Source organism: Rutilus rutilus, assembly GCF_951802725.1.
Source record: "Rutilus rutilus genome assembly, chromosome: 1".
NCBI classification, from domain to species: domain Eukaryota; kingdom Metazoa; phylum Chordata; class Actinopteri; order Cypriniformes; family Leuciscidae; genus Rutilus; species Rutilus rutilus.
In genome coordinates this window covers 15852862-15878007 of record NC_140209.1, presented here as the reverse complement: position 1 = coordinate 15878007, position 25146 = coordinate 15852862, and the positions used below count along the sequence as shown (strand labels likewise).

Here is a 25146-nt window from a genome sequence, read left to right as displayed (position 1 = left end):
CTTTAACCCAATTTATCTGAGGGTTGTGCTTTACGAGCCAGGGGTGACCTAAGACTAAAGGAAAATAAGGGGAACGAAAAATTTAAAAGGAGATGGATGGTCTCACGGTGGTTACCGGAGACCGTGAGCATCAAAGGAGAGGTCTCACGTCTAACCCTCGGAAGAGGACTTCCATCAAGAGCAAAAAGGGTGTGCCTTCATCTAACTCCTTCAGGGGAATACCTTGCTCTTGGGCCCACCTTTCATCTATGAAGTTTCCCTCCGTGCCTGAGTCAATGAGAGCTCTGCAGGAGACTGAAGATCCAGGCCAGGGAAGGTGAACCTCAAAGACGGTACAGGAGTTATGTGGAGAGTCCGGGGAAGTCGCGCTCGCCAGTAGCTCTCCTCTCACTGGCGAGCCCCGGCTTTTAACGGGCACGATGACACAAAGTGGGTGGCAAAAGCGCAGTAGAGGCAGAGGCGATTTACAATTCTTCGTTCTCGCTCCTTAGCAGAAATACGAATGCTGCCCAGCTGCATGGGCTCAGAGTCTAGGGCGGCGGAAGAAGATGATGGTGAGACAGCTGGTGTAGGAGTCAGAAGAGCCGATTCCATTCTGCGAGCTCTGCGGCGAAGGTCGAAACGTTTCTCGATTCGTATGGCGAGCTCTATCAGTGGATCCAGGCGAGTTGGGACTTCTCGTGCCAGTATCTCGTCCTTGACTTGAACGTTGAGCTTCTCAAGAAAGCGTGCTAGTAGCGCGGGCTCGTTCCACCCGCTGGTGGTGGCCAGGTGCGGAACTCTATGGAAAAGTCCGCTACCGAGCGTTTACCCTGGTGCAGTGAAGACAGGAGTCGAGAGGCTTCTTCACCATAGACCGAGCGATCAAACACCCGGATCATCTCTTCTTTAAAGAGAGAAAAACGATCGATGCACTCTGCCTCCGACTCCCAAACAGCCATTCCCCATTCACGAGCCCTTCCGGAAAGGAGAGAAATGACGAACGCTATGCGGGCTCGATCCCTGGAATATGTTGAAGGCTGGAGAGAGAACACAACCTCGCATTGCGTTAAAAAGGAACGGCATTGGGTCGGCTCACCGGAATAGCACGGTGGATTATTGATGCGAGGCTCAGAGGAAGCTTGGGCGCCAGGTGAAACAGGAGGATCATGCCGAAGCCGGTGAAGCTGTAGCGTGAGATCATTAACCTTAGCGGCGAGTGAATCGACGGCGTGCCGCGCAGCAGCAAGTCCTTGGATCTCGACCACAGACCGGACAGGATTCTCCGTTGCTGGATCCGGTTGGCCTGAGTATTCTGTCATGAAGGTAAGAGGATCAGACAGCAAATGCGGAGAAATAATCACTTTAATTGAAATAGAGCTTGCCAGAGAGTTCAATAAACAAAAAAATCTCAAAGGGAAACTTAGAACTACTAGTAGTAGTATAAAGTCAAAATAAGGTCTCGGCTTGTAGATAACAAAAACAGCAGTCAGCCCGGGTGAAACAAGATGTTCAGAAGAAAGCTACGTATGACAGGGAAATGGAGCAGGCTGGCGTTTCCCAAGGGAGAGTAGAGGCAAGCGGCGATTCTCCGGCTCAGTTGAGTATTCTTAATATAAATCAGCTCCCGACACGACAGGACTAAGACATGACAGAGACACGAGGATTAGTTGCCGTTTAGTACACATGAGAGAATGCAATACTCAGGCAAAGACAGGTAGAGAAAGGGGGGAAAAGAAGTAGGAACGCTAATCAGAGGAAAAGAGGATTCAGGTGAAGAGGGGAGTGAGCGATGGCTAATAGTAAAGGAGAGACAGCTGAGAGGGAATAAGGATTAAATGAGAAGGTAAATGAGGAAATAGTGGTAATGTGTGAGTGTGTGTGTGTGTGTGTGTGTGTGTGTGTGTGTGTGTGTGTGTGTGTGTGTGTGAGAAAGAAACAGGATCATGACATAATGTTTTAGTATAGTAATAAATGTTTAGTTTTACAATCCATTCATTGTGTTTCCAGTCTTTAAAATAATACAGTGAAAAGACAGTAGCCTATGTGATAAACATGTTTCTAACATGTTTTATTGTTACACTTATTGATGTTCAACAAAATACTTAAGACACATGCATTTCGTCCCTCTGAAAAAATTGCATGCATGCTCAGCTCAACAGGTTCTCAGTATGTCGAACACGTCCGAAATAAACAGTTCTCGGTTCTGTACTGATGATCTGAGAACCGCTATACCTGTACGTTTAGTATGCTCAGTACCAACTGTTCGTGCTCATCACTTCTCTCAGCACAACATGTCTCAGTTCAGTGAACTGTTGTATTTACTGGAGTAATATATAGGCCTACTCTGGGATATTGGTTTATTTCGAGTCGAATTGACTGTCAGGACTCAGGCATGTCTGATAGTGAGTAACTTTAGTAACTTGTGGATCAGTGCTGACGCAAGACGCGAACTGTTTCGAACGATTCAGTCTGATTTAGTGTACTGGTTCAATATAAATATAAATTGTGAGCAACAAATACAGTCTGCTGACACCAATGAAATGAGCTTTAAGTGTCAATTTACAGGAGATCTGAATAATTATAATAATTCGTTACATTTATATAGCGCTTTTTCTGAGACCTCAAAGCGCTTTACATAGATGGGGGAATCTCCTCAACCACCACCAATGTGCAGCATCCACTTGGATGATGCGACGGCAGCCATATTGCGCCAGAACGCCCACCACACACCAGCTTACTGGTGGAGAGGAGACAGTGATGAAGCCAATCAGTATATGGGGATGATTAGGAGGCCATGATGGACAGGGGCCAAGGGGCAAATTTGGCCAGGATGCCGGGGTTACACCCCTACTCTTTTTCGAAGGACATCCTGGGATTATTAATGACCACAGAGAGTCAGGACCTCGGTGTAACGTCTCATCCGAAGGACGGATGACAGCATAATAAATGCTGAAGACATCAGCATAATAAATGAGGTGAAAACAGGAACTATTGTCATGAAATAAAGAGTGTTTTCAGCAGATCTGTTAATATTGATGAGCCTCAGACTATCAACACTCATTCAACAAGCCATTCAGGGTCATCAGCAGATCATCTCACTTTATTCTGAGTGTTTGCTGTTAGAACCACATTATTTGAGTCAGGATAGATGATAAAAGCCTGTAAAACTGCTCTATTGAAAGAAAATACTGTTGTTCCTGACTCAAATGATGTGTTTCTAACAGCAAACACTCAGAATAAAGTGAGATGATCTGCTGATGACCCTGAATGGCTTGTTGAATGAGTGTTGATAGTCTGAGGCTCATCAATATTAACAGATCTGCTGAAAACACTCTTTATTTCATGACAATAGTTCCTGTTTTCACCTCATTTATTATGCTGATGTCTTCAGATCTCCTGTGAATTGACACTTAAAGCTCATTTCATTGGTGTCAGCAGACTGAGGGGATTTGATGATTACTATATGTAGCCTATGTTTATTTCTGTTTATGCTTTCAACTGTTTTTCCTTACCATTATTTATATTTGGGAGAATTTACATTATTATATTCTGTTGTCCATGAGCAAAAAAAAATTTTCAGAGCTGCCAAATCTCACGCATTCACCGTGAGACTCAAGCAATTGACACTTTTCACAAGCTCTCACGCCACACATCCATTTTTTCACGCGCAGAAAGATCGTGAAGCAAAGAGGACACGGAGACCGACAGACTAGGCAAAGCAGGTTAGTTCAGTCAGGACCACTTGAGTCAAATATAGCTCCTGGTCTCCCATTTAAACTGGGAAAGCAGCAAAAACAAATCCCCCATTGAGAACAGAGCATGCATCAATGACAATAGAATGACACTGATTAAGTTAAACATAAGTTAAAGGAGGAGCTAGGGGAGGAGGTGGGTTGCAAGCAATGCAGTGGAAGCAGCCAAGCAGGCAGACTGAAGAATGGATTTAAATACGGCGCCCTGTTTGAAAGGGACCAATTGAGTGCTTAGGAATCGGATCAGCTGTTAGGTCTGAATAGTTATCAGCTGATAGCTGACTACGCGGCCTGCCTTAAATGACGCTGAACGCTATATTTATGATATAAAAAAATCTCAGCTCTAAGATTCTGTCAATTTTATTATTTTATTACGAAATTCAAACAATAAATACCGTTTTGGCGCTTGTAAATGTTACGTGACAGATCCCTAGTGAACCAACCGATCATCTCTTCTAGCTAATAGTAAAAAAACACGAACACTGTTGAAAGATACAGTACAACTTACTGAAATGTAAATTCCTCATACATAATATCGATCAATCAGTGTTTTTCATCAGCGTGAAGAGGTCAATAACATAGCTGGAGAACAATTATGTCACATTTACCTCAGGAAAGCCATTTAATGAACATAATATAGGCTATAGCACGTAGTTGGCAAGAAAAAAAGAGCTATAGAGAGTATTTTGCTAAATATGTGTTCTATATTACATATTTATTATATTTTTACTTATTTCATTAAATAAAGTTGTTATTATAATAAAAAAACGCATTATATTTAATTATTTTTAACCTTAAATAGCCTACTACCAGCTGATAGGGCTCTCTGAATTGTTACAGCATTAGGTGAGTTGTTGTTGTTTTTTTCTTGAGAAAAATGAAGGCCTATCTTGTGTAGCCTAGCTAATATTTATCCAAATGAGTCAATATTAAATCAAATCGCAATAATTTAATTTAATTGAAATAATAAAAAAGCGTTAAAAAAGCGTAGCTTACCAGAAATTGTACCATGTAAACATTGGAATATGTTGTCACTATACCTAATAAAATTCAGTTTAGTTACGAAAATGTTAGTGACTGAAATAAATTACTAAAATAAATCTCACTCCAAGCTAAACTCAAATGTTGGCAGCTATGTATTTTAGATTTTGGCAGATCAGCTCCTCCCACAGCAGGCACATCATCAGTGAAGCTCCTCCCACAGCAGTCACATCATCAGTGAAGCTCCTCCCACAGTAATTCTCCAATAAATGCTGTAAATTCCCATCAGCTGCAAGTGAAGACGAGCATCAGAGCATCAGGAAGAGCTGAGTTTATTAAAGAGGACAGTGAGAACATGAGTGATCCAGAACCCTGCAGAATGAAACACACTGAAGATCCTGAAGAACAAAGAGGTTGGTGTTTATTCTTCATTCATTCATGATGCCGAAAAACATTCATGTTAGAAACATTCAAGCACTTCATCACATTTAGATAAACAGTTAAACTATGAAATGGCTGCAAAAGTTTATACAAATGGTCAGTAAAGGGAGGTTTCTTATTGATTGTCAACATCAGGTCAAACTCAATTTAAGTATTTTAACTGTTTTATTTTACATTTATTTTATATATGGTTTATAATTTGTAACAATTTTACCAACATTTGACCTGAATTTTGTGTGTATTTTTACAAACATGTATAACAAATAATAATAATTCCAAAATGTACAGATTTACAATCTACTAGTCGCTTTACTGCAAACATTTGTTCTTTCTCGCAGTGAAATTCACTTGATCTTGTGTTTCTTGTGTCACACTTTCACATGTGTGTGAAGTCGATGGAAGTAGAAGTTTAGTGTGAACGGCCCTTAATAATTAAAACTTTTTAGTAGTTTTTAACATAACTATATATCAATCTAAATGTTGGTGTCAAAATATGTCAGTATTGTGTATTTTAAAGGCACAATATGTTACTTTTTTGCTTTAAAAATAGCAAAAATCACTATATCTATGTTATATATTTTTTTTAGTTGTGTACTTACATTATCCCGACTGTTTCCAACAACTTTCAAACCAGGAGAAATTTGTAATTTAATTCGAGAAACGTCCCGTTTCTTTATTTCCGTTTTGTCGCCGCCAATGGCGTCATATCCGCGTTGTCCCTGGTTTCTGCTTGTGCTACCATGGCAACCAGAGCTATGAACCAGAGCCCTCTGATAGTAACCAAAGCGACAGACGTGGACAACTGTGTCAGCCTGGTCTCATTGTTAATATGTAGGTATTAATACATAATTTTCAAAGATAGAAAACGTACTTATTTGTACGTTTTTATTATGCTGAAACGTATAATATGGACGTATCTGCAACGTTTAAACGTACCATTATTACGTTTTTTTCAGCTAAAAAACGTAAACTATTTATGAATATTTCATATCATAAAGATATCTGTATAATTTCCCTTTTACCATTTTATAGATTATAAATGTAAGGTGATCCCTTAACCCTACTCCCAAACCTAAACATACCTATTTTATAGGCAATATTAAAAGGATAGGCTAAAACGTAATGGACCTATGTAGGGAAATGGCAGTTTTATTAACAATATAGCATTAAAATATAGTTTGAGCCACTAATCCTACCCCTAAACCTAACAATTTCTTAAAACTATGTAGGCTAATGTTACAATTATAAAGAAAAACAACAGACAGACACGTATAATCACAATAATTTATTTTTGAGAAAATGTCAAAATCGGTACCAAAAGTTGTTCACATGATCATGTGTCGCAGTCCTCTCTGGCAGTATATAATAGATGTGTATGAGGTAACGTTACAGAGCAGAATTTAAATTATTAATACATGAAAATGTTAATCCGCTTTCGGTTCTGGTTCAGAGCTGGTCGCTCTGTTACGGCGCGCGCGCTTCTCCATTTCAAATGTAGCACACCAACTTAAACACGGCATGTCGCAATCTGTGACGAAATATGCGAGAGCCAATGAGCGTTTGACAGAGATGGGGGACTCGAGTCACATGACTTGACTCGAGTCAGACTCGAGTCGCAAATTTAAGGACTTGAGACTTGCTTGACTAAATTAAGAAAATGACTCGACTTGACTTTGACTTGAGATCCAATGACTCGAGACTTGACTTGACTTGAACTGTATGACTCGAGAATGACTTGATATACATTTTTATATAAATCATCGCAACATCAATTGATGAACAAAATGAAAGCAACGGAACCATTGACGCCAGTCATCAGATTCTGCGCGTTTGCGTGACGCTGCACAAGCACAGAAAAAAACACATCGCGGTGAGCGCGCTAAATATAAAAACACAAGGCATCGTTGTCCCATGGCATCTCCCAGCATCGTTTCTTTTTGGATATAAATACTAAAATTGACCATATTCATACAAGAAGATTTGCTGTACGCATAATAACTGGCAAGGGATATCGGACGACCATCACAACCTCGAATAGTCAAACTTCATTCACCACGTCTAAAAGTAAGCTATGGCTTGTTTAACCTGTTTGTTAATTTGACTTTCTTTAAAACTAAATCTTTAAATCTAGAGAGAATATTGGTCAAAACAGCATGCCTCTTTATACACAAATATGTTTTCAAATGTAGCTTAATGTTGTCAATATTCAAATGATAATTAATGATGGCATATGTTTTGTATAACATTTGCCACATTTCTTTCCAATCATGCTTTAAAGCCAAATATGTCGTTCTTTCCAATGACAAAAAACAACATAAAAAATGTTAATGTTTTGTCATGTTTTATGTTTCTCTTAAAGCAGGGTTAGATGTTATCAGGGGGTCGGGGGCAAAATGCCAGCAGAATTAATATATGCACCCAAAATTCAAAATGTGGTGGAAAAATTGCCCTAGTATGAGTTATTTTTATAATTAGCCTAGGCGGATTTAACTTCATATTTAAAATATATATAACTTATATAAAGGGGATGCCAGTTTGAAGAATACCATTTGGTGGCATAGGAACCATTATACTTTTTGTGAATTGTTTTAATACCTTTTAATGGTCTTCTGCAATGTTTGAGGCATATTTATTTTTTCATGATTTAATGTTGGCCTAATTTCAGTTACATTTACATTTTAGGCTATGTAGTTTGAAATTTTATTTATTTTTTAGATTTTTATTGTAGTAACCACTCAGCTGTATGTGGAAATGCATATTTAAAAAAAAAAATGTTGCAAATAAAACCATAGTCCACAACTTCTGTAGTTTTAACTTATTTTAATATATAAATTCAGTGAAATCATCAAACGTTTGAATGACTTGCCAGTGACTTGTGACCCAAGCTACGACTTGACTTGACTTGCTTGACATAAAGCAGTGACTTGACTTGACTTGACTTGCTTTTCTAAAAATTGACTTGGACTTGCTTGAGACTTGAAGGTTGAAGACTTGAGACTTGCTTGTGACTTGCACATGTGTGACTTACTCCCACCTCTGGCGTTTGATATCTCTGCCGTAAAACATGTCGTAACGCTTCGGGCGCAATTTTTGAATTTGAATTCACTACGAGCGCGGGATTTGATGTTTACGGTCTCTGCTGAGAATGGATGAAGATCACTGGATTTGGATCTGTTTCTTGCAAACGTATGGATTCTAAAGATTTGGATTACATCAAGCTAATAAAATGTATGACTTTTGTGAATTTATGTTTTGTTTTAGTGTATTATGGGTCTAGGAGAAAACGCCTTTTGTGTCTCACAGTAAATAGCCTAAACCAAATATTACAAAATGGTAAACGATTAAAGAAGGTATTTTTAAGGTTTTAAAGTGTATTCTTGTTTAACACCATGTAGGCTAAATCCTCCGAAACGAGTTTGCAGCAGAAGGCACGAACAGAGCGAAATATTATTTATGAGTAACGTTATTATATGAGTAATGTTAACGTTAAACTGTATAAATAAATGTGACTATTGCATTCAATTGTCTTTTCAATTAAATTTTCAGAGTCAAAACATTAATGCCACGATTTTAATATGCATAAGTTAAGGAATACGTACTAATTTGTACGTAGGTAAAGTTGTTTATACGTAAATAAATTACGCTTTTGTGCTGTCAATACGTAAATATTATACGTTTTAGTGCTGTAAATACGTCAGTATTATACGTTTCTGTGTGTATAAAACGTAAATAAATGTATGTATGTTAGAACTACACTTTACTTAAAAATACAAATGTATTCTCATGAGATCACATTGACTGTGTAGTTCGCAATGTAATAGACATTGCCAAGTCAAGTCATCTTCATTTATATAGCGCTTTTAACAATGTAGATTGTCTCAAAGCAGCTTTACAGAGATAAGCGTATAATTTAAGGTAACAGAGATTGTTTCGGCTTTACAGCAGAGTTAAGTTATTTCCATCTAAAGTTAGTTTTGATTGAGTTGCTTCCGTCGCAATGATCATTTGTTATTAAATTAGGGGCCGCTAAGACGACACCATTCTCTCTACACAGACTTTAAACGCGAACCTGTGAGAAACACTGATGGCGTTCACATGAGCATTTAGAATGGGTTCTATAGTTATGTGCGTTTGAATATACGCAGGTTTGGAATTCCCTACAAGCCAAGCCTAAACAAAATACTTGTCTTTCCTTATAAATTTTGATAAAGAATTTTATTTTATTTGTTGCTTTGGGGTAGGACCGCGAGACGAATTTACACAGTCAACGTGATCTCATGAGATCTCACAGTCAACGTGATCTCACGCTGTTGTTGTTTCGTTCAAACATTATGGACCATGCAAGCAGACTTTGGATAAAAAAGGAGAACTAAAGCGAGAATCAATATCAGCGTGGTGTTTTCGAGATACCTAGAGCTCCCATAGACAGTATATATAAAAGAGAGCTCCACGTCCGAGACTTCGACTGCTTCTACATGTACTTTATTAAACAGGTGAGCACATTTACAGAAAACTAATCAATGTTTTATAGTTCCACAATGATAAAATGTCAGAATATGATCTGTATGTTATTCTAATGTTGATCTACAGGGTGGGCCATTTACATGGATACACCGTAATAACATGGGAATGGTTGGTGATATTGTATCCAAGATGGCCGACTTCTAAATGGCCACCATGGTCACCACCCATCTTGAGGAGTTTGCCCCCTCACATATACTAATGTGCCACAAACAGGACTTTAATATCACCAACCATTCCCATGTTATTACGGTGTATCCATATAAATGGCCCACCCTGTAGTTTACTGCTAGTCTCATACAGACAAACTACACTATCACACTAAACTGCATTTGAGTGTGTTGAAATGTATGTGTTAATGTTAGACCAAGTGAAACAGCGCTGCGTTACCTCACAAGTTTAATTTGTCTAATAAACTGACCTGTGAGTAGTAATTCTGCGTGTAGTTCGGTAGAATGAAATGTCCATATTTCTTTTATATCTGCGGGACTCGCGTCGCGTGTGGAGCTGATAGCTGTCTATTAGCAATCCCGACCTGCTTCATATCACAGTCATGATTAAAGCATTGATTTATTCAGTCATCCATAAACATTATTAGATCGGTCGGCTTGACGTTGACGACAAGATCCATAATTCTTAGCAAATGTTGCGTCATCAATCTACGCCTTTGTTATTGTAAAGAGGTTAGCGACCCCTAGTGGCGAAAAATGCCATACTGTCCGTTTAATGTTCATTTCATGTTAGATGATTGTGTCATTGATCAAACATATTTAAAAGTTCTCACGACAGAAACATGGGATTTGTGCCTATAATGTTTACAAAATAATAAATGGAAGATCAGTGTAGCTCACTCATGGAAAGTTTCAGGGACATTTAATCAATTTATAATATATAAATACAATTATAATATAATTCACTCCATATTTATCTCTTTTAATTATTTTTATTATTTAGAAAATTGGAAAATTAGTTTTTCTTTGATTTCAGACCCGATGGAAGAGAGTGAGGAGAGTGAAGAACTGAGTGAAGTGGAGGAGGAACATCATGTCAAACCTGGAGGAAAACCTTTGAGTCGCTCAAAGACTAAAAAGACATTTTTAAAGAAAAGAAGAGCCAAGAAATCTTTCACCTGCACTCAGTGTGGAAAGAGTTTATCAAGCAAACAAAGTCTTGAGCATCACATGAGAGTTCACACTGGAGAGAAGCCGTTCTCATGCAATCAATGTGGGAATAGTTTCAGTCAATCAACACACCTTAATGTTCACATGAGGATCCACACTGGAGAGAAGCCATTCACATGCAATCAATGTGGGAATAGTTTCAGTCAATTAGCACACCTTGATCGTCACATGATGATCCACACTGGAGAGAAGCCATTCACGTGCAATCAATGTGGGAATAGTTTCAGTCAATTAGCACACCTTAATGTTCACATGAGGATCCACACCGGAGAGAAGCCATTCACGTGCAATCAATGTGGGAATAGTTTCAGTCATTTAGCAAACCTTAATGTTCACATGAGGATCCACACCAGAGAGAAGCCGTTCACATGTGATCAGTGCGGGAATAGTTTCAGCCAGTCAACTAACCTTGAAAGTCACATGAGAATCCACACCGGAGAGAAGCCGTTCATGTGTGATCAGTGTGAAAAGAGATTCTCAAACAAAAAATCTCTTAAGATTCACATGAGAGTTCACACTGGAGAGAAGCCGTTCACATGCAATCAATGTGGGAAGAGTTTCAGTCAATTAGCACACCTTAATTTTCACATGAGGATCCACACCGGAGAGAAGCCGTTCACATGCAATCAATGCAGGAAGAGTTTCAGTCAATTAGCAAACCTTAATGTTCACATGAGGATCCATACCGGAGTGAAGCCGTTCACATGTGATCAGTGTGGGAAAACATTTCTTAGGGCATCACAGCTGAAGTCACACCTGACAGTTCATACGAAGGAGAAGCCGCATTCATGTTCTGTGTGTGGAAAGAGTTTTTCACAGCTGAGTCATTTACATAAACATCAGAAAATCCACACTGGTGTGAGAGAGTACATGTGCTTTGAGTGTGAGAAGACTTTTACTAGAGCTGAACATTTAAAATTGCACCAGAGAATTCACACTGGAGAAAAACCTTTCGAGTGTTCACACTGTGACAAGAGATTCAGTCACTCATCATCTCTGAAAACACATGAGAGGATCCACACTGGAGAAAAACCTTACAAGTGTTCACACTGTGACAAGAGATTCAGACATTTAATAGCTCTGAAAACACATGAGATGATCCACACTGGAGAGAAGCCGCACACGTGTGATCAGTGTGGAAAGAGTTTCTCTATTAAAAGTGACCTGAAGCGACACATGAAGATCCATGCAGAGGAGAAACCACATCAACACAGTCTGAGATCACAGTAAGTTGTTCTTCTTCAAAAAACTGGTACAAAAATAGTAGACACTGATTTCTTCCTCGCATTAAATTAAAAGCTTGACTTGTTTCTAAATTGAAATCCTATTATTTTTTTATTTTATTTTTTCGAGTTTTTGCATCAAATATGTGATATGTAAACCAAAACGTATAATGTGTAAGTATTTGTACTCTGATACTGATGTAGTCACCCTGTGAAGTCCAAAGAGAGATAGAATTTTCAGTAGAAATTTTAGAGTTTTGAAAATAACTGTGGCTAACTGTGTCGAACCGTGATGGTAGTGTGTGTGTGTGTGTGTGTGTGTACTAGTGGTGGAAATTTTAATTCTTTCCAGAGAATCGTTCATTTTCAGTTAATTCACCAAAATGATTCATTCATTGATTTGTTCAGTGACAATTTCGGTAAATGATAAATGCATAGTACCGTACCTCTAGCATATTACCGACATTTATCTTTGGCAGATTACATTTACTTATTAAACTTGATGTCTATTCTAACATTTAATATTGCCTGTAGTTTCTGTAGACACAAATCTTTAACATGTTAATGATGGAATTACTTTATTGCAATTAATAGTTTTTATAAAGTCAAACTATAATTAGATTCACATATTATGGTGTTGTAGTTATTTCCCTGTAGAGGTTCATAAAGATAGGTTAGGCCTATTTATCTAATTATTTAGTTTTATCATTGATGATTTATCCATGTTATATTTTGAAAAACATTATTGTCAATCAATTTAGCAGTTTTACAGGCTTTTATCATATTTCCTGACTCAAATAAGTAAGTAGTTTATGTTCATGTGCTGAGCAACAAAGTCTCTTCTGTGTAAGTTAGACACACATCACTCTATAGCCAAATCTCTCCTCTCCACCTATAGCTGGTGTGTGGTGAGCACAGGACACTTTGTTGATTGATTGGCATCTATTAACTCGGGTTCAACCAACAGGAATGTCTAATTTGTGGTTGAAATACCACAAATTTGCTCTCTGACAGTAGGTGGCGCTCATGTAAAGCAGAAAAAAAGCACTATACAGGTCTCTAGAGTCTAGACTGCGAGTAAATGTTCACATTTTGCGACTTTTTTTCCTGCCGGTGCGAGGGAGCTTACATTTCTGCCGCATACGGCAAACATCACGTGGCAAATGAAAGCAGAATGAAACCACACTACTCATTTGAGCTGCGCAGCGTAAACAGTTTATCAGCTCGGAGCAATACCAGACAGTGGTTTACTCCTGGGCCGATCTCGATCACGCAACAATGTTACTATGCAGCGCTGGGAGATCCATTGTAGGGCTGGGCAATATATCGCATGACATTGTTAGGCGCATCTCGTCAGTAAAGCCGGTTCCTTGATTAGTAGTAAATCGCCATCACCTGCTTTCAGATGGAGCGGCATTTACTACAAAGAGCCGTAGTTAACTGACAAGCTGAGCGACCGTATAACCTGCGATAATTAATGCTCAGCTTGTCAGTGAAAGCATTTTAAAGGGATAGTTCATCCTAGGTGAATATGACATTCTTCGTTCATACGAATATGAATATTCCCTATGGATTTAATGTAGTAATGCTAACTGTAACCATGGTATTGTGGCAGAAATAGTCAAATGTTTTTACAATATTCTTTTCCGGGTTCGTAAATTCCTCCCTACATTGCTTCCAAATTAAGGATTGTTGTATCATAATAGTAGAATAAGCAACCCTTAATTCTAAAATACTTACAGTATAAAAAATGTGTTAATTATCTTGGTTGTTACCTCTTTATTCCCCAAAATTTACATGTTGTTTCCTTATTCTTACATGTAAGTACTTTATAGGTACACTATAATTACAGAAAGTTACGCTGTAAATTCGTCTTAATTAAACAGTACTTTCCGGGCTGTAATCTAAAGCGTTACCGTTATTTTTAATGTGATAACCAAAAAACATGATTTGTTCATCTATCAAAGATCGTCTCCATTTGTAGAACTAAACGTTTTAAAATTTAGGAAACCTTATACTTGGCAAACCAACATATTTATTTAAATTAGCACTATAAACAGTAGATGGCGGCAGAGGAGCGCTTATTGACTTATATGCCATTTCCACTTAAAAACAAATCCAAATTTCTATGAAATCCTTTTTTAAAGCAAAAGTAAAGTAGGGCTGCAGCTATCGATTATTTTAGTAATTTGTTTTAAAGTGCCAATTATTCCACTGATAAATCAAGCAATCAAACCAAAATGTGGTAACAAAGATGAAAGAGTGAAAGTGAAACAACAGCCAAGTGAAACAACAGCCTTTAAAATACAAATATATAATAACAAGCAATAATTGGTTTAAATAAAGTATCAAAGTAAGTAATCATTTGGGTTTTATTGAACAACACTGTTAAGTTACATGTTCAAGGTCACTATTTTTTTTTTTTACATGTGATTAGCTTTAGTACTTAGTCTGAAATATTGGTTATTCCTCTCTCATCATGTCTGTTAGAAATGAAACTTGTTTGCTTTTAGCAGAACTGCCAGAAAGCATCTGGAAGGAGAGGACGGAGAGAACACCAGTGATCCAGAACCTGCAGAATGAAACATCAAGATACTGAAGAACAAAGAGGTTGGTGTTTATTCTTGATTCCTCATTCATTCTTCATGATGAAGAACATGCTGATGCTCACCAGATTTACATTGTTTCATGATCAAACTAGTTATTTATAACACAAATCATCTTCATGACATTAAAATAGATCATAATCGTGACAGCAGTTGTTGACCAGATTTGATGAGATTAAAATGACTGTTGAACTCATCAGTGATCTTGACTTTGAGCTTCACTTTTCATTTCACGTTTGTCTCTCATTTGAAATCTCACCTGATTTAATATTTCTTTTAGACCTGATGGACGTGAACGAGAAAGGAAAAACAGAAGCCTAAAAAACTCTTCACATGTAAATCAAGTCTGAAGATTCACATGAGGATCCACAGCGGAGAGGAACTTTACACATGTGATCAATGTGGGAAGAGTTTCACTCGGGCCTTCGTTCTGAAATCACTTCTGCCTTCTCATTCATAAGAAGAGCACCAGACAAATTACACTGGAAAAACACTTTCATGTTTTAGGGAGCTGAAGGCCGTAATACTTTCAACAGAGACATGAATCTGATATTAATTTATAACTCATTCATTGTTTTTCAGAGATCTGTCTCATTAGTTTTATTTTTTATACATTTTTGTACTTCAAGTTATGATTGATTAAACTCATTATCATTTTATGAACAGCTTGTTGTTATTGTCCAATTTTATTTTCTGCTGATTCTTCTTGCTTCAGGAATAATTCCATAATTTTCAGTTCTGAAAGCCAAGTATTACGTTTGCTTCTGGGGCTTCCCAGCAAACACAGAACGTTCCCCTAACGTTAGTTTTTGGTTCCTGTCTTTTTATTGTTTTGGGAACTAAATAATAATGCTCTAGGAATGCTCTTTATATTTTTTTGCAACAATAAAATAATGTTCCAGCAACATTGCAGGATAGTTATTTTTAACAACATAGACATTTTAATATTAGCATAGAAATATGTTAATATAACGTAGGTTATTGTTTATATAAATATGTAATCTAACTTTCCAATTAAAACGCTGCAGATGTTTTTGTATAATGACCTGTACAGAGTCAGAGAACAGAGAGTATATATATATATATTTTTTTATTTTACTTTTTTTTTTTTATTTAAACCTTTATTTAACCAGGAGAATCCCATTGAAATTAAGAAGCTCTTTTGCAAGGGTGACCTGGCCAAGACAGGCAGCAGCATATAAAAAATAATACAAACACATAGGTACAGACAAATAATAATAATCTAATAATCTAAAAACATTTACATACTAAGGGATCTGCCTCTACGTCTTTCATTTTGGATTTAAATGCATTTAGCGAGATTAATTCAGTGAGTTTTGCAGTCCTTTTGCAACGTATTCCATGCTGAAGGTGCAGAATACAGAAATGCCTTCTTTCCCATACGTACGAGTCTTTGGCACCGAGAGCATAACAAAGACCTGAGAACGCAAAAAGTGTCGCCCATTGCTTTTCTGTATGATATGAACACATAGGTAGCTTGGCAGAAGACCAAGAATTGCCTTATATATGAAAGTGTACCAATGACATAGCCTTCGGGTGGCTAGAGGAAGCCATCCATCCCGAGAGTATAGCTCACAGTGGTGAGTCAGCACTTTGCTTATAAAAATATATAAAAGATGTTTATATCTTCATTTACTGCACCTCTGATCTGCTGCACACACTTCTCCAACATGCGTTGTTGTACACAGTGCAGTGTTTCCAGGATCTACGTCAGAACGCTGCTTCGTTATTGGCCAGTTCTGCGTCAGGATCACACGGCATGCCTTGTGCTGCTCACATGACCAGCGTCGGCCAATACTGAGTCTGCGTTCTGACGTAGAACAACGTAAACAGCATAGGAGAATGACGGAAGAGAAGAAATCATTGAGCACCGATGGAGTGAGGACCCTCTTGGAATTGCCCCGTTTATTATTTTTGTTTTGTTTTTGCGCACAAAATGTATTCTAATTGCTTCATAAACCGCAGTCTGTAAGTTGTGCCTCTTTGTCGCCGTCTCTGTTTGAAATCTGCAATTGCAGTTATTTGCGGAATCATCTTTACGAGTGTTGTGCATCAGCACGGATGAATAATGTCTGTGGATTGATGTGGACAGAGTGATGGTCATCCAGGTAAAGAACCCATTGAGAATGGCATGTCAACTCTGTAGGAATTTTAATAATGGCAGTACAAAATGCCTCTCATTCTCGTCATGATCCCACTCTGGATGTGTCCGCTTGATGTCCGATGTTGGCACTCTACCACTCACTTCATCCCAGTCACTCGCTCCCAGACTCACAGATAACAGTGGCCTGAGCTCCTGTATGTTGGAACTAAATTCTTTACAGAAAGTAGTTAGCGCCTCAGCAAATTTCTCACCTGAGTCACTTGGTTTTTGGGCCATGGCTCGGTTTATTTCTTTTTCAGTCCACGGTCTGTAGACCAGCATCGAACCTTCCGGTCCAGCCACTTCAATCATTGGGAGCTGAAACTCCTTTTCTTCCTCTTCTTCTCTCAGTTCTCACTGTCACTCCAGGTTTCAGTCGAGTTGACTTACCTGAGCGTTCAGATGCAGCTGACCTTGTGGGAGTTCTCTCAGTCCCCCTGCTGCTCCCTCGTCTTTCGGTTCCGGTGGTGAGGCTCTTGGGGAAACATGGCTGTAATCTTGGTGGCCTTCTTGGGTTTGCGCTTGTCGCCTTGGAGGAGAGCAGTCGAGGTCTGGATCCAATTTCAGCGCTTGCAGCTCGGCCACAGGACACAGATACGGTGGTGGTGTTGAAACAGACAGAACAGGCAAAGGGTTAATAGGTGTTGGTGCAGTAGGTTTTATCTCATTGCTAGATTTTTATCATCAGGCCCTACTGCCCTATACGCTAGTTCCCTTAGCATTCCTTTTCTCTCTCTCTGCTCTGCCTCCCCCAACCAGCATGTGATTTTTTTCTTACAATCCACACACACACGTCTCACACAACACCCCTTTTGTTCACTGTGTTGTTTGCCCGTTTTACTCTGAGATTTCCCCATGATTGACGCTCTTCTCTGTGGTTTTTCCCTTTGCACGCCTATATAACTCTAGACGTCTCTAGAGAGATCAATTTTCACCTCCACTTCACCAATTGAAAAAGATGAGCAATCACAACTTGATCACAAATTTGATCAAACAGACCCTCAGGGTTTCCCCCACTACACTACTAACTGAACCCACCAGACTAGTATCCCAGTACTACTCTGGACTAGTAATCTATACTAGTGTAAGGAGCCTGTGCTTTGTCATGTCTCTTATTGTGAAAATTGTCAGTTCATGTTCCTTTTGTAGTTCTGTTCATGGTCTTTGTAGTTTTGTTTGCTAATTAGACTCAGGTGTCCAGTGTTATCTAATTAGTCCTGTTATTTAACCATGGTGTTCTTTCTTACCTGGGCGGATTATTGTTTGAATGTTAGTTTGTTCTAATGTTCGTGTGAACGTGCCCTTCATGGTTCATTGCTATGGTGAAGCTCTACGTTCTATGTCATGTGTTCTACGCTCAAGCCATGAATTACTGTTTTGAGCCATTAAACATCATTTTATCTCCATCTAGATCCTTACTCTAACTTGGTTCTTGGAGAATGTTACTACTAGTCACCATAGTGTTCCTTTATCATCCTCCTCTTTTACCTTTTACCAATTTAGACTTTGTCTCTTACCAGTCTCTGTTTACGCCACTTCAGTTCTTTTGATGATTCCAGTGGTGCCCCTCCTGGGCCCTTTTTCTGCCGACAACGCCAAATTGTAGTGGCAAACTATTTTCTATAAGTGAATAAGAGACAAACGTACCAATTGTCTTTAAAAATTATTTATTCCCTTGCAAGGAAAGGTCAGCAATAATACAGTCATAAAAATTAGCTACAGAGTGTGACAAGACTCTAAGAGACGGGCATCCTTCCTTCTTTATCATCCCTACCCCCCAAGGTTATTTCTCGAGGCTAAATGAAGATATGTCTCAGCCATGACTGACACATTGTTGAGTGGAGACCCTCTGCTTTGGTCATTAATTTAGTCACACATTACTTTTTGTCAAGTCACGTATACAATATCATACATTCATAAGGGTATGTATCAACACATACATACATTCATAAGGGTTAATAACAGATCTTTGTTCTATCAATGTGTTAGAGCAGGAGTTCTCAACCTTTTGCAAGCTGCCCCCCCCCCCCCCCAAAGCTGATTCATTGCAGTTGTGCAATCCCCCCCCCTTATTGTTATTATTATTATGAGTAGTAGTAGGCATATTATCATTACTAGACTATTCTATTACTAGAATCTTCAAGGCGACGTCACAGAGTTGAGGGTATTCCTGCATCAATGCTGCCCAGAATGACGAAAGAGGGCAGGAGGTAAAGAGTTCCTTCAGCCTTCTGTCACTCTTCAGCTCAATAAGCTGTTCCTGCATATCAATTGACAGCTCGTTTGCTGTGCACACAAATGGATCTGGAACCCACGCGAAAGAGCGATAATCCTCTTTAAAGTGTGTCGCAAATTGTTTTCTCATTGCTGACAGGTGCTCAGACGCTGATTGAAATAGAGAGGAGAAATCATTTGACATGCCTGCATCAGTGATAAAGTCTGCAAGGCTGGGGAACATGTCGCAGTTGCTCGACTGATGCGACCATGCCAGAGGTCAAGTTTTTGTGTGAAGGCGTCCACTCTGTCTGCAAGGAGCAAAATATGAGTTTCGCGGCCTTGCAAAGACAGGTTGAGGCCATTCAAGTGGTCAAATATATCGACCATAGGACAAATATATTGACCATATCAACAAATAGGACAGAGACTCAAGCCACATAGCGTCGCTGCCCGATGAAACTCACGTATGTCCAAAACGGTTACTTTTCAGGAAGTGAAAAAAACACCATAATTTCAAAAGCAGTTGAATGTAGCGTTGTCATACTTGGTACGGCATCTTTAAATGTAACCATATTCTTGCCCATGTAATGATATAGTCCACATTTGACCAAAATCGAGTTTAAATGGACATAGCCTACGTGCATATTTTACAGTAACGGTGGTCGATACGCGTTCTTCCGATCAAGTCGCGTTTCATATTGACAGATGAATAGGCTACGCTCAGTTTATTAAATACGTCTCAGTTTAAATGTCTCTTGCAAACTTCATATGATATATGAAGGGACAATGAATAAATACACTCATTGCTGACCAGCCTATAGGCGAACTAGGCAATTGCCTAGAGCGGCACTTTTGTAAGGGCAGCAAAATGTGTGCCAATGCCAACCGGGAATGAACAATTCACAAAATAGGCTAGGCTATGATAATCATACATAATCAGAGAGTAGCCTTTTTCTTTTCGTTTTGAATTATTTCGTTTAAAGAATTTTCAAGCTTTTTGTATTGGATGTCATTCTCATGTCTGTGTGAGGCATACACTGAGTTTCGTTAAGTTAGGATGAGATGCGCTTAACGTGCAATGCAAGTGACCGCGCGGGCGCCTCCATGATTATATTGTCTGCTATATATTTGCTGCTTATATATTAAATCCACTACAGGCAATTGGCTGATGAAAAATTTATTAAAAATAAGATACAATTTATACAAAACGAAATTCACTTTCAAAATTCACAAAACAAAACTTGATGAAGTGGTCAAAATCATGTCTGACCCGTCTCAAATGTGGCATCCTATTACTCGTGCTATTCACTTTTCATACTTTCAACAGTATAGTAGTAGACCTACAGACTCTATTTGTACAAATTGCTGCACATTCATTTAATTCTGAATTTTGCACAAACAAGTTGAAAGGCTTCAAATCAAGTTCACGGATAATTGTGCGTGCATTTATTAATCATGATACTAAAATCATAACAAAGTAGGCTATGCTATGTACATGTACATGCTATGTACAAGCCATTTCTGTTTTTTTTCTTTTAAACAAAAAAAAAAAAAAAAAAAAAACAAGCTGCACCCTTTTTTTTTACATTTCATCTTTCATTCCGAAATAGAATAATGAATGAACGAAAAAGTACACGGACCCAACATGGCTATAGCCTTTTTAGCCGTTATCAATCTAAATTAATCTCGTTTTTAATTTAACTTAATTTTATTTTTCTTTATTTAAATTTCGTTTTTTCTTTATTAGGCTAAATTTCATTTTTTCTTTTTTTTTTATTTAGTTTTTTTCTTTATTTAAATTATGTTTTTCTTTATTTAAAATTCGTTATTCTTTATTTAAATCTACCCTTTACTGTGTCAGTAATTTATTAGTCAGAAAAATATTAGACTATAGTATTGCTTAAGTTAACAGACCCGTGCGTTAACATCTCCACAATAAACAGTGACAATTACTTCGTCTAGACCATTTACCGGTAAATAACAGTTGTGAATATATTGCGAATATATAATGAACTTGAACAGTTGTCAAAAACAAACGTTTGCTGATACTTTACCTCACAGAATTATTCGGCTATCCAATGCGGAGCTTCCAGAGACGCTTAGATCGGTGAGATGCCTCCACAGAGCGGGAGATACGCGGCGTGATTGACAGCTTTGACACCAAATGGAAATACGTGGAAATCAGATGACATGATTTCACAACTTTTCATTGGTCATTTAGATATGTGAAGCATACTGTATATGGAAATGAACCTGGACATTCTATCCGTCGAAAAATCTCAAAATCGGCAAAATGGACATACGCGGTTTTCATCGGACAGCGACGATAGTGTCATCCAGATGCTTCGCCAGATCTGATTTGATTTCTGTCAAAAAACACTTTACCTCCTCTCGCAGCTCATACAACCGCTGTAACTCTGGAGAGCCAGCGAACTTCGTTTAGGAGTCGAATTACGCCTCTGTATGTTGTTTTGCATTAAATAAAATGATTTAAAGCACAGTAATGATTTTATAGATAAAATAAAATATACACAGACAAACCTGAATTTCACAGAGGAAATGCACCAAATCTGCGACGCTGAGAAGAGAAGAACAGGGCTGCGTTCAGCCCCGACAAAACGTTGCACAATGTTTTTTAAACAGAAACGGTGATGCGTTGAACACACTGTTCTGATGACGCAAGAGTTGCAACTATGGCAGCTGAGAAGGCCATTCTTTGTGCTCTTTGTGAAGAATTTTCGGAGCCTGATGAAGTCAGTATAATTATGTGTTTAATACTACAAAATATGCCCGATGTTACAGTTACTGCACTTGCCGCCCAGAACAAAAGAGAACATCCCAATCGAGTGAAGGGATTGCTGAAACTGAAATGGAAGCACATCTTACCTAATTCAGACTAAAACACATCTATTTAGCCTCACATACTGACTTTATTTGTAGTTCATACTGTTTTAATACCCTGTATTTTCTTTCTCATTTTTAGGAAAAGCACTTAATTACCATTGTTTATTTCTATACCAAATGTCATACACTTGCAATGAAGCTAAAAATATAAATATATATTATATATATATATATACACCGGCATATGCTGTTAAATATGTAGTTCTACATCATTTTGTTGATATCCTATATTTTTACAATAAATCAAACATATCTTCTAATATCCTCAGTTGTTGCTGCATCGAACACATTTGTAAATTACTTTCCTTGAACCCACTGTGCGAGTTCACTTTAATACTGTGTGCTTTATTTACATGTTGCTGCTGATTGGACTGCAGTTCTGACACACCCACCTTATCTCGCTGAAATCTTGACGGATTTGCAAACGGTTTGGTTTCTTACAAACGTTATTAACGTGGCTATAATTCCGAATGCTTGAACATGTATGTTATAATTATTCATATCTATATCATGGTCTGGGTGAATACTCGATTCTGATTGGCTGCAGGGTGTCCGTTAAAAAGTGATAATGGACACCTAGGAAAGGCGTCCCGTCAATTTGCCTGATGACAATTCTAAATGATTGCGCTGGCTCAAACTCTAAATGGTAACCATGGCAACGGAGACTTAACGTTATTTCAGTTGACTCATCGCAACAGCAAAACAGACAAAACATGAGTGATTTTATCATTTCTTTTAATTTATATTGTGAGTTTGACAACTTTAAAGACTGGGATGCAGCACAAGAAAAAGAGAGAAGAGAATATGAAAAGAAAAAGGAGAAGGAGAAGGAGAAGCGACACAAGGAGGTGACACCGGAAGAATTGAACGAATTAGAGGATGACCAGGACGAGATGAACACAAAGAATATCACGAAATGGGCAGTTAAAACGTTAAGAGACTTCCTGGCTGACAAAAACATGGACATCAACTTTGAAAGCTACACTGCCGCTACTCTCAACGACGTTTTGCGACTGTTTTATGCGTCTGTCCAGTCGACCAAAGAAGGAGGAAAATACAGTGTTGCCAGTTTGAGGAGTCTGAGAGCCGGTATAAGCCGCCATTTAAGTGATGTCAACATCATTAGTGACACTGTGTTCAAGACCAGTAATGCGTTTTTTAAGGCGATACTGAAGCGTTATAGAAAGAGTGGGAAGGACACCAGCTTCCACCATCCTCGCATCACTGAGTCGGATCTTCAGACAATCAGATGTTCATCTGCACTGTCTCCCGATACGCCCCTCGGCCTCGTCAGAAAGGTGTGGTTTGACAGCTGTGTTTGGCTCGGCGTGGCAGGGAGGGGAGCCGAGAGCTGACCATGACATCTTTCGTAATCCAAAGAGACGAGCATGGCGTTGAATACATCAGTTTAGCTCATAATCCTCAGACAAAAAACCATAAAGATCCGAACGACTCGCACAAGGAAAACCTACGAGGCTTCATGTTCGCCAGGCCCGGGGATCCTCTGTGTCCAGTAAAAAGTTTTAAAAGTTACATCTCCAAGTGTCCACCAGATGCAAAATCGTTTTATCTCCACCCGAAGCGCTCCATCACTGTGGCATCTGATGTGTGGTACTCCAGGGAGCCAATGGGTGTCCACTACCTGGGGAACATGCTGAAAAAAATCAGCGAGGAGGTCTGTACACTAGCTACATTCTAATAATAATGTAGCCGTATAACCCCTCTTCTGTCCTCACTAATATAGCCTGTTTATTCTTGTTTCTTTCAGGTAGGTCTGTCGCGGGTTTACACCAACCACAGCCTCCGGAGCACAGCTGTCGGTCGTCTTTCTGACGCTGGGCTGGAAACTCGCCAGATCATGTCGGTGACGGGGCATCGTTGTGAGAGCAGCCTGCAGGCTTACTGGGCTCCGTCAGTACATGACAGACGAGGAATGGAGCAACATTTTGTCATCTCCCAATGTCCCAAGCAGTGGTGATAGCGAGCCACAAACTTTAAATCTCCGTCCATCAAATGCCACGACGATGGACATCTCAATATCGCTATCAAATTTTACAATTAATGGAAATGTAGCATTTAATTTTAAATAGTGTGTAAGCAGAGCCGGCCCAGCCATTAAGCGACCTTTGCGATTGCAAAGGGCCCCGTGACCAGCAGAGGGCCCCCTAGAGTCACTGCTAGCTAGTGTAACATAAAATAGTAACATAAAATAAATAAATAAAAAGAAATGGGCCTACAGCGCTCTTTATCTGGCATCATAAGCATAGATGTTATTTATTTATCTATTATGGCGATTGGAAATTTTCCCGCGACCGTGAGTCTTGACCCTGAATGACCCTATGATGTCACTCGTTGTCACTTGGTCGGTCAGTCAGTCAGTCAGACAGTGACTCCGATGTTGACGATGTCTGACAAGAAAAGAAAATATCTTTCTGGCCATGAAAAACGTCAAAAGAAGAGACTGGAAGAAGAGAAGAAACAAGAAGATAAAGGTATGTAAGCCTAATTTTCCGATACCTGTGTGGATAACGTTAACCTATCTGCACTAACAAAAGTCGTTAGGAATTGCTTCATATTAACATTAGCCAAAATCGTGCTTGTATTAACTTTCATTATGCTACAGTGTTTACATGCTCATATGCTGCTGCATGAAATTGGTTTAGTATCATGCCTATATCATTCGATGTGGTGTTAAAGCATTTAACAGCAATATAAACCCAGTTTGGCTTCTACACTAAAGGGCTAACGTTAACAATAATTTATTCCTTATGTCCAGGAGTATGGAAGTAAAATAATCTCAAATGTTTTTGAAACAAAAAGCCTGTTGAATTGCACTACTTGAAAAATAATAGGCATTGCATTAACCATGCTTGCATTTTAATGCATTGTATTTTTAGGGCTTGCATTTTTATGGGCTGAAATTCAACATGGTTGAATATTTAAGCTGTGAATATTTCAATTAAAAACATTTCAAACACATTTTCATTATTAAAAATTCCATTATCCATATTCACCTTTCATATTTCACTTCCAAAATATTCAAACTGTTTAAAAATGCAACCTATAATATTCAACAGGCAATTTTCGGTCCATTTTATTTCGCTTCACAAATTCGCTTCCACAAATTCAGTGGTTCAAATTCGACAGTAAATTCAACGGAACTGCAGGAAAAGC

The 25146-nt window shown here is 38.6% G+C and overlaps 1 protein-coding gene across 1 annotated transcript; it reads left to right on the top strand.

Annotated features, from left to right (window-relative positions):
- Positions 1-1299: 1299 nt before the first annotated feature.
- LOC311298563 (uncharacterized protein) lies at positions 1300-15351 on the top strand (the record flags this gene model as incomplete). The annotated part of the gene is made up of 5 exons (XM_084421601.1): positions 1300-1305; positions 5005-5128; positions 10665-12084; positions 14595-14691; positions 14968-15351. 4 exons carry the CDS (start codon positions 1300-1302, stop codon positions 14662-14664), a joined length of 1620 nt encoding a protein of 539 aa, XP_084277727.1. The 3' UTR covers positions 14665-14691; positions 14968-15351.
- Between the last annotated feature and the right edge of the window lie 9795 nt (positions 15352-25146).